Source organism: Apostichopus japonicus, chromosome 20 (assembly GCF_037975245.1).
Source record: "Apostichopus japonicus isolate 1M-3 chromosome 20, ASM3797524v1, whole genome shotgun sequence".
Taxonomy (NCBI): Eukaryota; Metazoa; Echinodermata; class Holothuroidea; order Aspidochirotida; family Stichopodidae; genus Apostichopus; species Apostichopus japonicus.
Genome location: NC_092580.1, coordinates 24,106,144 through 24,119,468, shown reverse-complemented (window position 1 = coordinate 24,119,468; position 13,325 = coordinate 24,106,144). Strand labels below are relative to the sequence as shown.

General features: G+C 39.4%; 1 protein-coding gene across 1 annotated transcript; it reads left to right on the top strand.

Annotated features, from left to right (window-relative positions):
• Positions 1-256: 256 nt before the first annotated feature.
• Positions 257-12,945, top strand: LOC139961356 (uncharacterized). The gene is made up of 8 exons (XM_071960500.1): positions 257-607; positions 951-1,106; positions 2,102-4,273; positions 5,385-5,410; positions 7,214-7,514; positions 8,593-8,762; positions 9,903-10,119; positions 10,826-12,945. The coding sequence occupies exons 1-8, from the start codon at positions 586-588 to the stop codon at positions 12,658-12,660; spliced, it is 4,899 nt and encodes a 1,632-aa protein (XP_071816601.1). The 5' UTR covers positions 257-585; the 3' UTR covers positions 12,661-12,945.
• The last annotated feature ends 380 nt before the right edge of the window (positions 12,946-13,325 follow it).

The window sequence follows — 13,325 nt, the reverse complement described above, 5'->3', positions numbered from 1 at the left end:
AATATCGTGCCTACTGATGACCCTGCATTTTACGGACAATTAATACTAGTTTTCGAGACGGAGGCGGTTTTTACCGGTATTTACCAGTTTTTCCCGGTTTTTACCTGGTTTTTACCGCTTAGTGGGAAAAACAGGTTTTTCCAGGGAAAATGCCAACCCTGTCTTGAGCTATAGTCAATTGATGTTCCCTATGACGTTATGGATTGTCTATAGATGAAATATTTGAAATTTAGGGGTCTTAATTATCACAGTTTTGAGGGGGTTAAATCTCGAATATCCCCTACACCATAGACTCGCCAGGTCACTATGTTGTCTTTAAAATAAATGCAGTTGGACTTGGATATATTACGAACTCTATTTATTGCAACTCCTGGATCTTACAACTATTTATTGCAAAAACGGCCTACCATACGTTACCGTCCCCTGGCGTAGAGGGTTGACTGGCCCAATTCCACGAAATATCTAGCCAACGAAACAGTCATTCATGTAAAGAGGTTTTAATTTTTCATCGAAGAATGATTTTCTAACACTCCAACTCTTCCATTTGTGAATACACTCAAAATAATTCTTCGTTTAGTCATCGCAATGGAGACAGAAAAAATCAAAGGTATACATGTATGCTAACTTAGGCCTAACCACAGGCGTCATTTATGATTTAGCCTATTTTCCTTTAGCTTACTACTTACTACTACTAGAAATGCTAGTCCTATAGACTACTAGACCTACCTTATACTATATCAGGCTATAGCTATGAATATGTAATTTCAGCCATATAACTGAAGATAAAATATTCAGTTCCATGGAACAAATGTTCTGCATGTGTGTGGGTAAGGGGGGGGGGTCGGATAGGGTCGGGAAGAATAGGGTACAACCAAATTGGATATTTACCTAGAGATTAGATAATTTCAAATCAGGATTTTTTATGAATTGTTCTATTTATATCCTGACAGGCACAACCCCTAACTTTCCACTTCTTATGGAAGTGGCGGTTCTTGAACAAAACAATGCAGCCAATGAGGGACAATTTGATGAGAATGTCAAGGACCAGAAAAGAACAATGGAAGAAGAGCTTTCAGATGAGAAGGAAACTTCCTCTGATGATGGAGGTATTACACTGAATATGAAAATGCCCACAGTAATGTATGCTAAAATACCCAAAGTGTTTACCAGTGACACCAACTTAGGAGAATATAGTGTAGCATGGAAAATGCTTTGCAAATTATAACTCAAATGATTTATAAATCACAGTAACACCCAACCTCAATATTGTGATACTTTTTGATAATCTTCAGATGCTTTTAAAAGTGATGTGCAAAATTTGCAATCAATTATGTTTCAACTTGCAAACCTTTCTCTGTCACCCTTGCTTTTAATTAATATTCCTTTGTTGACAACAAAGTACATCTCGCATGTGAGTGTTATATACATGCTTTTGAATGGGAAATCGTTGTTTGTAAACCATCTCCAGCTTGCAGGAACTTTGCATCTGGTGTTTTGATGCCCCTTGCTGAGTTTGGTTGCATTTATTATTGGTTAGTATTTTGCTATCAATTGCTGTACCATATACAATTTGTTTTACTATAACATGGAAAACAACTCATTATGTTCCTAGGTGGAGGTCAGATTTTATTCGTGGCAAGTAGAAGGTAAAACTACTTACAAACTCGTTTCCTTGCAGTCTTATATAATAAGTGGGTGTAGGTAAGTAAATTGAGTCAGTAAAGTGAACGGGTCATTAGGTTAAAAGTATGAAAATAGCCAGTGGGGATATGCACCGAAGGGATTCCATTGAGTAGTTAGGTACAGTAGTAGGACCACGTGGAAGTTGTAAGGGGATGGTGTTGGGGATAAATTGAAGACATCGTTTTAATTGGTTTGCTGTGCCAGTCTGCTTATCAATAGCTTGAATTTGATACAACTGTAAGAGAAGAACAGTTTAAGGCACAGCTGAGGTCCAAAATGGCTTAAAACATGGACTTAAGTGGTCTACTTTTTGAGGGGATCTACTAAAAAGAAGGTAATCCTTCCTTATACAACAGCCTGGTACATAAAAATATCTATGATGCCTGTAATCTAGCTGCTCTTTTGGTCTCTTATACAGAAGCAAAATCCAATGAATCTGACGGTGATTGGACTCTGGAAGCTGCATCGCAAAGTCGCTGTAAGCAAAAAGTGGACAGAAGAACGCCACAGAGACATGCATATCAATGTCAACTCTGTGACAAGATATTGAAGAACACCTGTGGTTTGAAAAGTCATATAAGGGGCCATTCAAAGGATCACAAGCACCTCTGTCAGTATTGTGGGAAGGCATTTGATAGCAGTGTCAATCGTAAAGAACACGAACTGGTTCATACAAAGGAGCGTCCCTATGCATGCGAAACCTGCGGGAAGAGATTGAACTCAAAGAGAGCGCATAGGAGGCACAAACAGACTCATTCAGAGGAACGCTTCAAATGTGGAGTCTGCAGTCGACTATATAAGTATCGGTTATCATTAAAAACACATGTGTGCAAACCTGTGAAGACTCAAAGGCAATGTAAGCATTGCAAGGCAAGTTTTGAGAAGGATTCAGCATGGAGAAAGCACTTGCTTACCCATTCACGAGAGCGGCCACACTTATGCCAATTCTGTGGAAAGGGATTTCTGGCCTCTACGCATCTGAAAGAGCATGAACTTACTCACACTAAAGAAAGGCCATACGTCTGCCAGGTGTGCGACCGGAGGTTTAACTCAAAGAGATCTCACAGAAGACACAAGCAGGTTCACCTGAGAGAACGTTATAAATGTGACAAATGCAATCGAGAGTTCAAGGCAAAGACGTGGTTTGAGTATCACAAATGTGTAGATGGATGCAAAGTTAACGAAGACAGAAAATATAGCAAGAGTCCTCTTAAATGCCGTTACTGTAATATCAAAAATATCATGTCTGCTAAAAGCCTTGAAAAGCACCAGAAAGTCCACGAAAGTCAGACAGAGTGGCATTGCGAATATTGTAATGAGAGATTTGAGGATTTAGAGGTATGGCAGAAACATACCTACAATCACCAATTGAAAAATGACGTATTCCAGTGTAAGGTATGTAGCAAAGGATTCCCTACCAAAGCTGTTAGGAGAAGGCACGAGGGATGGCACCGTGTCAGCGTCATGAAGAAGCATATATGCAAGAACTGCGGAGTGAGATTTGCATCCAAGCAAGCGTGTGAAAGCCATGAGAATGTCCACTCTGGTGAAAAACCCTTCAAGTGTGGTGTCTGTGATAAAATGTTCCACTCTCGACTGTACTGGCAAAGTCACGAACGAATGCACAAGCAAGGGAAACGTTTCCTGTGCTGCTATTGCGGTAAGGCTTTCCAGTGGGAGAGAAAGTTGGTCACTCATGAACGAGTACACACTGGAGAGAAGCCATACCTTTGTCATACCTGTGGTAAATCATTCAGGTCCGAAGACACTTGCAAAGACCACATTAAAATGATCCACGAGGAGACGAACGTGTGTCATATCTGTGGAAAGATTCTGTTGTATAAGTCTGGTTTGAAGACCCACATAAGGATCCATACAGGTGAGAAACCTTTCAAATGTCAGTTTTGTGAGAAACAGTTTCTCTACAGACGTTATCTTAATAAACACACTTGGATACACACGGGGGTATATCCGTATCCGTGTCGACACTCAGAGTGCGAGATGGGCTTTCTCACGTCAAATTCCAGGAGACCTCATGAAACAAGAAACCATAAAGTGTGCCAACCTGGAAAGGGTTGCTCTGTCTGCAAATCGGTGTCAAATAATCCGTTGGGTTTCACCAAACATGAAAAGAGGTTAGCCGCTGGTGTGAAACCGTTTAAATGTGAATTTTGTGAAAAAGCCTTTTCCAATCGAACGGACCGAAAAAAGCATGAGAGGACTCACACCGGGGAAAAACCGTATCCTTGCAAATATTGCGATAAATCATTTGCCAGGACGGGGACTCGCAACAACCACCAGCGGACCCGCCACGAGAAGCAGAAGTCTATGTACCCGTGTAAACATTGCGGCAAGGAGTATCAGATTGAAAGTTACCGCGACTTGCACGAGAAAAAGCACGAGAACGTCAAGGTGAAGCCATCATGCGTCTGTCACTTCTGTGGGAAGAGTTACACAACAATGCACTCTCTCCATCGTCATGAGCGAAATCACACTGGAGATAGACCCTTTCAATGTCAGTATTGCCAAAAACATTTCATTAGGAAAGATTATTGTGATGAGCATGAAAGCAAGTCTTGCCCTTCAAAAGGTACTTGAAGTTTGTATTCATAGGAGTAAACTTTGCAAGCATGGATGCCAGTTTGATGTTTTTTTTGTTTTTTTTTCCATTTTCCATATGAACTGTGCAAAATGAAAGAAACGTTAAAGTCAGGTCAAGTATTGTAATATACAAGGTTGACAAGATATGTTGTGAATAAAAAAGGAATGCAAAGTGACAAGATGAAAGAAACAAATATAAAGTATTGTTTAAGTAGGGGGAGGGAGGGGTGGGGTGGGGTGGGGTGGGGTGGGGTGGGGTGGGGTGGGGTGGGGAGATAGATTGATGGATGGATGGTAGTTAGAAGTAGCCTATGCATTACACGTAATGCTATGTGTTTGCAAACTCGTGTCAGAGAAATATTATATTGATTTGGACAAGGGTACAAACAATTCTTATCTGGATATTATATGGTTTTCTCGCTTCTGCTGCCATATATCTTGGGTAATTCTTTTGAAATTTTGTCAATGGGTACCTCATGGAACTGTTTACAACTTATTTTTGTAGCCTAAAAACATTTCAGAGACAAATTCTGAGGCATTTTTACCTTGTTTTGTTGCAATGAAACACACATCTCTCATCATAGATTACATCTAAATGTCGAACTCACAGGTTTATAACCTGCTAAATATATATATATAGTCTTCTAAAGATAAGGAGAGGGAAACATTACTCATAACGTGTTAAAATTTTAACAGCCTATTTTTAGCAAACTTAATTTTGGAGGCAATACTTGAGTTTGATGCTTTGTAAAAAAATCCAGCTTAGTGAGTACAAGAAATCCATTTTGAGGTCAACAGAAATGTAAGTCTGAAACCATTTTTGAACAAAATAGCTGCAAAGTTATATCTCAAATGGACTACATATTTTGTATGTGGATTCACCTTAAGGGGTACAAAAATCCTATAGTTTTTATGGAGGTCAAATGCCATCTGAGGTCAATATACTAGGTCAAGGTTTGCCAATGTTGTCGATACAATAACTCAGAAAGCTAAGCTTTATTAAAATTTGCTCTTTGCAGGCACATCCAGCTCCATGAAAACCAAGTAGCTTGTACATCTAGATCTGACTTATTGAGTACATTATTTGGTCTTATGTGGAGGTCGAGTGTCATTTGAGGCCAATGAGGTAAAGGCTTCAGAAATTTCTAGTTTACAAATATTGAAATATGGTTCAAGTGAGTCATGACTCCTTCCAAGCTATTTGTTCATATTTATACCCTTCCAAAAACATCTTTATTTACAATTGCAAAAGTTGCTATATATTGGGATCTGTCATTTACAATAGTAAAACATGTCAATAACTTATATGTATAATGTATATATATATACCCGCTCATTAAACGTTGTATCACAAGCCGCACTCAATAAAATATGCATATTCATCACTTGTGAAATTATATGACTGTGAGAAAATATGGGAGAGGTGTCTGTAGAGTATATAAGTATAAGGAACAGGACAAAGATGTGAAGTAGTCATTGCTATGTATGAAGCAAGAAGTAATCTATAGAATCTTCCCATAAAAGTCTTGAAATAATTACTCGTTATTATCTCGGTCTGTTACAAGGCCTATTTTATCACTGGCTTTGATCATGGTGTAGTGCAATACATGCTGATTTGGGGGGGGGGGGGTGGGGGATCCAGTGAAAATTGGTATTCTTTCTATAAATCTTTCTTGAAGTTCAGTCATTGAATACCAATGAAGTATTAGTTCGCATGGCAACGGAGAGTGTAGATGTGCTATATGTTTTCTCTCTTTATCATTTGTACCTTTTTGAAACATTGAGTAGATGGAATAAACATGCACAAGAAGTTAAAAAAAACACATGTCTATACCTTCCTCGGCTTCATATGGTGCTTCACTGTGATAATACATGTGGTCAGTGTAAACGAAAAGTCAGATTTTGGATTGATGTCATCATTTATCTTCTTCATTTTCAAATGCAGCCTTTTACTTCATTTCCCTAGGAGGGGAAATTCCATCCCCACCCTCTCTCTCTCAACTGACTTTGTAAGAGGCATTTTTTTTGTGAGGGAGGTGACTGGGGTTGATGTAGGGGCTCTGTGGGTCTTCACCTATAAATATGGTCTAAACTGAGGTATAAACGCATGGTTGTGCTTATTACATACTTTTGAATTTTGGATACATCCCTTGACTAAACGTTGAACCCCGATTGACAATGAAGGTGAGGATCCCCCTCCCTTCAGCGCACGCAACTGGTTAAGATTATGGAGGAAATTTTCTTTGCTTGGCAAACTACCATAATTGTATAAAACGCTTCATCCAACTTGATATGGACTGCTAACGTAATCTTAATCCGGCTGAAACAAGATCTTTAACAGAGTTTTTAACAGAATGTAAACATCAGAGAACTTAATAGAACTTTGGAAACAATGACAAGCATTATATACATTTATTTTTCAAAACCAAGCGGAATTTCTACGCCGTCCATCCCTTATGCAGGTAAAAGCATACCTGATGCCCATGACATTACTGCAAGGGTGTAGGAACCGGGGGGGCTGGGGGGCGCCAGCCCCCCTGGTGAAAAATATGGGGGGAGGAAGTATCATTTCGCCCCCCGCTCCGCAAGTCAAAAAACCCCTTTTTCATTTCCAAATGAGATAAAAATCTCATTTGGAGCACCAAATTGCATCTAAGGCCAGGTGAAAATGCAAAATTATTTACAAAATGGAGTGGGATGTTGAAGTGTGCTATATTGCACCAAATTGCATCTGAAGCCACCTGGAAATGCAAAAATTTCCAAAGGGGAGGGGGACACTCCCTCCCCTTAGACCCCTCCCCCAGGCCGGCCATCAATCTTCAGCCCCCCCCCCCCCCACTCAAAATTACCTTCCTACGCCACTGCATTACTGATAGTAATTTAAGACAACAAAAATACAAATCAAATTTTGCCGAGATATCACCTTTAGATCAAGTCCAGGTTTATCCAATTGTTCAGCATTTGGCTTGCCATAGGACGAACTCTTATCAGCAGCAGTCTACGCTCAGACATGGATAAGTTCGAAACTGACATGAAAAATGTTCTCGAGTTCCTTAAATACAGCAGTTACCCAGCGAAATCGACTAAAAACGAGAAAAGAAGTATTCGAAAGAGAAGCGAGAGCTTTACTATTAACAATGATGGCTTCCTTATGACTGTAAAAGGAACGAGAGTGGTCAGCAATTCAGAGGAACGGTTCCGTCTTACACGGCTGGTGCACGAAAGTACAGGTCAGTAGCTTAACTACATAATAACCTATACTTTAGTTTACGTAGAGGACTTCCATAACAACTCCCTGGTATAACATACCTGGAATAGTGGTATCAATTTCGCGAATCAAAAGTTAGCGCTGCGTTATGTTATTCTCCCGGCGAACGGACGAATAAGACGTGCCCTCATTATTCATGTCTGCCGGCCGAATAGGGAAATGGTGGAACTATTCACCCTATCATCAATAAGCGTTGATCTGGAGCTTCTTTACCCACACATCGGTTCAATTATGAAACATTCTTACTTTTTATCGGACTGTCGATTTAGTACGCGATCCTTTGGTGCTAATCCCACACCGAAGGTTGATGTTGGTTGCTGCTTGATGTTGTAGAGAAGTGAGAGATGGAAGGACAAGCAATGAAAGTACACAGTTTGAAGATCTGTGCTCCACTGACTGTATTCTGTTCATCATCACAGCAGTGCAAGTGCAGGTTACATAATATTGCTTAACATCTAATACAATGACATGCATAGCATACAATAATAACTATACTCTACATGATAATATTTCAGTGTTTGAATCATAATTTTTTAATGTAATTGGTTACCATGGAATTACATTATGACTGATAAGTGCTTGACAAACATCAATATTCATTTATCACGACACATATCATGAATATACAGTACATTTTGAAGTAACATATTGCAGCCAGCATTTTTAATTTTTTGTGCAAATTTTACTTTCATGTCATGCTGTGAAGCAATTGTGCGGACAGTATGAACAGTATGAATATCCTGTTGCTATCAAATAATGCTTAGGAGCTGCTCATACTGTCAGTATGATTGCTTGGAAGAATGATTAGGAGAGGACAGTATCAATGAAATTGGATATATCAGCTGAATGCAGGAATTATGTGTCAGCACCACTGTCAGCATTGATGATTTCAGTTGGCCAATCCTTAAAACAAAAACTCTGAACCTGGAAAAATTAGGTACAATTGTGCACTTTTTTAGAGACCTGTACATACTTAGACAGAGCTGTAGGCATATACTTACACTAATTGTAACACTTGTATCTTCTGTGTTGTATTTCAGACAGTCATTTGGGGAGAGACAAGACAGTTCACAAGCTAACATCCTTGTACTTTTGGAAGGGCATTTGGAAGGATGTGGATAATTTTATCAAGAAATGTCAAAAGTGCCGGGAATGTTTAAAAGTACCAAAAAACAAGCCAAAAGAGCTGAAATCTCAAACACAGGAACAGGTAATTGTGAGGATGAAACGAAAGTGAAAGAAAAAACAACTTGCCAAAATGCTCTGACTGTTTTCAGAAACCATTCAATGATATGAAGAATACATAGCTCTGCATGGTCATGCATGTTTCTAACTTTCAAATGTTCCAGTGTGTATAATTTTTGATGTTGTGGGTTATATTCCATACTGAATGTGTGTCCAGTTGCCTTACTCTGTTTATTATTATGATTAATTATGCAATGGTTTTCAATATTACAGGATGTGTGTTTAATAAATTACAATAGCTTTTAACATGGCAAACCTTCCTTTAAATTGGGGTGCATGTGTTTTTGATGCTACATTCTTATGTTGATTCTGCGATTGTTTTCGATGAAACAATTGCCTTTGAGGTTGAGGTCTCTGCTCGCGTATGTGATAATGTTATTAATTTTGTTTCTCATACAGTAACTAAATTTTAAATGTGATAACTAAGCAAATGCTGCATAAATAATATGAGTATTTTGAACAAAGTCTTGCAAACCAGAAATCCTTCAATGTGCTCCTATGTGTCAAATGTGGCCTCCAATTCCTTTTAGATTGTCTGTTTTGTCATTGCCACAAACAAATTACCTAGAGTAGGTTTATTAATAGGATCTGGTGTGAAATAGTAGGATTATTCAGTCATTTTAAACAAAAAGGGAATTGTTGAGGGGACGTTAGGGGGGGGGGGTTGGGCACTTAAGCTTAAAATTATGTAGACTTTTCAAATTGTGAAATAACAATTCACTGGTTGTGATCCCCTATATGTCTACACAGTTGCTAAAATGCTGTAAATAATGTGGGGGTGGCGGGGGAGGTACATTTTAACTCAAAATAAACTTAATGTATCATTCTGGTTGTAATCCCTGATAGGCCTACATTACAGTAGTTTATAAAATGCTGTACATGTTCTTTCTGGGGGGGGGGGGGGGAGATAAACTTCTTGTCTAAGCAATCATCAATCGAGGTTTGTAGTGTGGACTACTGTTTGTATATAAAATTAGGAAAGTTTTGGACCATGCGTTAGCCTACATGTAATTCTCTACTCTACTTTATTTCTGGTTGATACCGTAGTTTAGTGTCTTTTCCTAATTTTGCATATACATGTACATCTTTCATATTTGTGTCACAGAATCATTCAGTGAATCATGGAGCTTGGCCCCCGGATATTGCACCCTTGGTCACTTTGCAGATAGAAGTGGAATCCTGCGATGGTAGTCCAGAGAAAGTGATTGAGGATATAAGCATGGAAGATATCACTAATACAAAATCAGATGCAGATGAAGGTGGGGGAAGGAAAGGAGGAGAAATGAAAATGCCCGAAGAGACATTCTCAGACAATCATGCAGGTACATCAAAACTAGTATAAACTATAACAATATATATAAATATATATGTAAGGTGCCAGAGTATTGCTTTGGTTTACTAGCCTTAAATAAGAAGGCTAGTAACTTTTGCAATCAAGTGTGCAAGTGAGAATGTATGTAACAATGAATGTGCATGCATGTTAAGGCAGGTTTTGGACACAATATCTGAGGTTTAACAATGACACCTAATTGACAGAGGTTAAACTCAGAAAATGTAATGTTTTTAGGTGCGATATCTGATGAAGTAAAAGTGACAAAGTTTATTTTGTCCATGTTTAATATGTTGCTTCCTGACATACCAAAAAAAAATGTCTATAACATTATAATCAGTTCCAAAGTCAGTACAGGTCAAAATTAGGAGTACACTGTAGGCTGAAAATGTTTTTTTGGAAGAAATGGTTTGGAGTGGGGTGGTTGAATGCCAATCCCATGCAGGGGTACTTGCCTAGAAAAATTTAAAAGATTAGTTTGGTGCATTCTGAGGCATATTTAGACTATGAATTAGGTCTAACACAGGGTTTTGCTAATAAATAATACTTTTGAATGTGAAATAAATTCTCCAACTGCTAGTTTTTACCCCAGACTGATTGTAGAGGTGGGGGCCAGGCCCCCTGCCCCTCCCCTTTTGCACATGACAATGAGCAGCATGCTAGTGTCATTACCTTATTTTTTGTCTCCTTTGTAATAGAAAGTGCAAAAGCAGTGAGTGACTTGTTTAATGATGTGGAAACCAATGATCAGACGATGGGAAGTAGTAGTAAGAGGTACGACCCTTGCAGAAACCATTCAACGACTGCATCTTCTCCGTCTCTGCTTCTTAAACATGAAGCAAGCCCCAAACAAGAAAAGCTTTACCCCTGCAAGCACTGCAAAAAGTCATTCGACACGTGTGCGGGACGGAGATTGCATGCCCGAATTCACTCAATGAAACCTTTCCCTTGTAAGATATGCAACAAGCGATTCAGCAGACATGTTGATCGCAGGAATCACGAGCTGGCTCATGCTGAGAAATTCCACGAATGTCAACGATGTCACACGGTTTACAAGATCAGGGGAAAGTTCCAGCAGCACAAGTGTACAGATGTCGTTCTTAGCTCTGTGCCAAATGGATCTGTCAGGCAGAAATGTATATACTGCGATAAAGTTTTCAAATCCGAGGACTGCCTTGAAAAACATTTGAAGGCTCATAAAAATAAGATTGCATGGAATTGCGAGTTTTGTAATCTCAGTTTCAGGGACGCAGTTTCCTGTTTAGAACACAGAAGCACCCACCTGCCTGACGATATGTATCAGTGTAAATTTTGCAGTAGAAAGTTCCATTCCAGAGGAGAGAGAAATATGCATCACAGGTATCATAGACTCGGCAAGCCACACCCATGCAAGCACTGTGGGGTGAGATTTTCGTCGAAAGCTGCACACAAGATACACGAAAAGATTCACGTGGGTGAAATGTCATACAGGTGTCAATTTTGCGAAGAGGTTTACACATCCTGTGTGGAGTGGGAAACTCATGAGAAGTCTCACCAGTTATATGGAAATAATTTCCATTGTGACCATTGTAGCAAAGCTTTCAGGTCTAATTCGGCTTTGGAAACTCACAAGAGACTACATCAGAGAGGTTTACCATTCCTTTGTCATCATTGCGGGATAACGTTTCTAACGATGAGTAAATGCAACGAACACTTCAAGACGAAGCATGGCAGCAGTAGATATAATTGTAATATTTGTCAAGTAGGCTTTGGTTTTTCATTTCCATCACTCTCAACTGGCCACGTCAAGAGTCGCACAAAAGAGAGACCGTTTAAGTGTACTCACTGCTCTAAGATATATTCGACAGCTAGGGACCTGAAAGAGCATGTTTGGAGCCACACAGGAGAGAGCCCCCACAAATGCATGTACTGCGGTAAGGCATTCATCAATGCTATGCTTCACAGGCGACACGAACAACGTTACCACATCAATCCTCCAGTCAAGAATGTCAAAGAGAGACCTACTTGCGAAATTTGTGGGAGTTCCCATGAAAGCATGAGTGCACTCAGAAGGCACAATAGGATCCACACCGGCGAAAAACCATACAAGTGCAACTTTTGTGGCAGAGCGTTCAGAGAGGGAGGTGATCGCAAAAAGCACGAGAGAATTCATACCGGAGAAAAGCCCTTTCAGTGTAATTACTGCGATAAACGCTTCAGAGTAACTGGAGAAAGAAATAGCCATGAAAAGAGCAATCATGAAAAGCCAAAATTGAACCTCACGTGTAAGCTCTGTGGTAAGAAATATCAGGTGCCAAGATTTCTTGAAGCCCACGAAGCAAGTCACCTAGTAAAGAAAGAGAAGCCAGTATTTGTGTGTTGTTTCTGTGGTAAATTATTCAGTGCCACACACAGCCTGAAGAGGCACGAACTCGCTCACTTGGGAGAAAAGCCCTACCAGTGCCAATTTTGTTTACGGTCATTTCATCGAAAGGACTACCTAGACGACCATGTGAGCAAGTCTTGTCCTTTGAGAATTTCTGGAAAGGAATGAAGGCATTGTCAGTTTTTATGTTCTTAACCTAGTGGGCTTTTATAGTTAATATATATTTCAGAATAGAGATTTTAATGTGAAAGACAAAAATGCTTTTTCATTGTAGTGTTTCTGTGGCATTATAAAGTGAAGAACAGGACAGAAGATATGTATATTTTTAGTATTGTTTTGATGGGGCAGAATTCACAAGTTTAGTGGGAAGATGGGTGGATGCATATGGTGGAGGAGGAGGGGAGGTGGATTGGAATGGTTTAATGTTAGTTTGTAAAACCAAGGTTCTATAAATACTTAAAGGCAAGTAGAATGATTTTATTAATGATGGTATGTATATGTGTAATTTTGACATGTAGATTGAATAAACTTATGAAATAAAATGTACACAGTATTGTTGTGTTGTCTTGTTATATGTAAATTGCAATAACCAACATTTCCCAATGCAGAGAAAAATAGTACAAATCCTTACTATTTGCAAAGCAGATTTAAAAGCAAATATTGTACAAAAAACCAGGAATGGTGGAGCCAACTTTGATTTGGGTTGGGGGAGGGGGGGGGGGCAGGCTGAGAACAAGATTTCTCAAACTGGTCTCTGTGGACTCAAAGTCAAACTGGAGCACAAACAGCAGTGGGGTAGTAAGGAAGCTGCCGACAACGGGGGAGGGGAAAGG

Bases quoted from the DNA above. Each gene is read 5' to 3' on its own strand.
- LOC139961356 (XM_071960500.1), top strand. From the start codon at position 586: ATGGAGACAGAAAAAATCAAAG. The intron at 4,274-5,384 runs GTACTTGAAGTT...TCTTATGTGGAG, and splicing joins CAAGTCTTGCCCTTCAAAAG to GTCGAGTGTCATTTGAGGCC. The intron at 5,411-7,213 runs GTAAAGGCTTCA...TATCACCTTTAG, and splicing joins TGTCATTTGAGGCCAATGAG to ATCAAGTCCAGGTTTATCCA.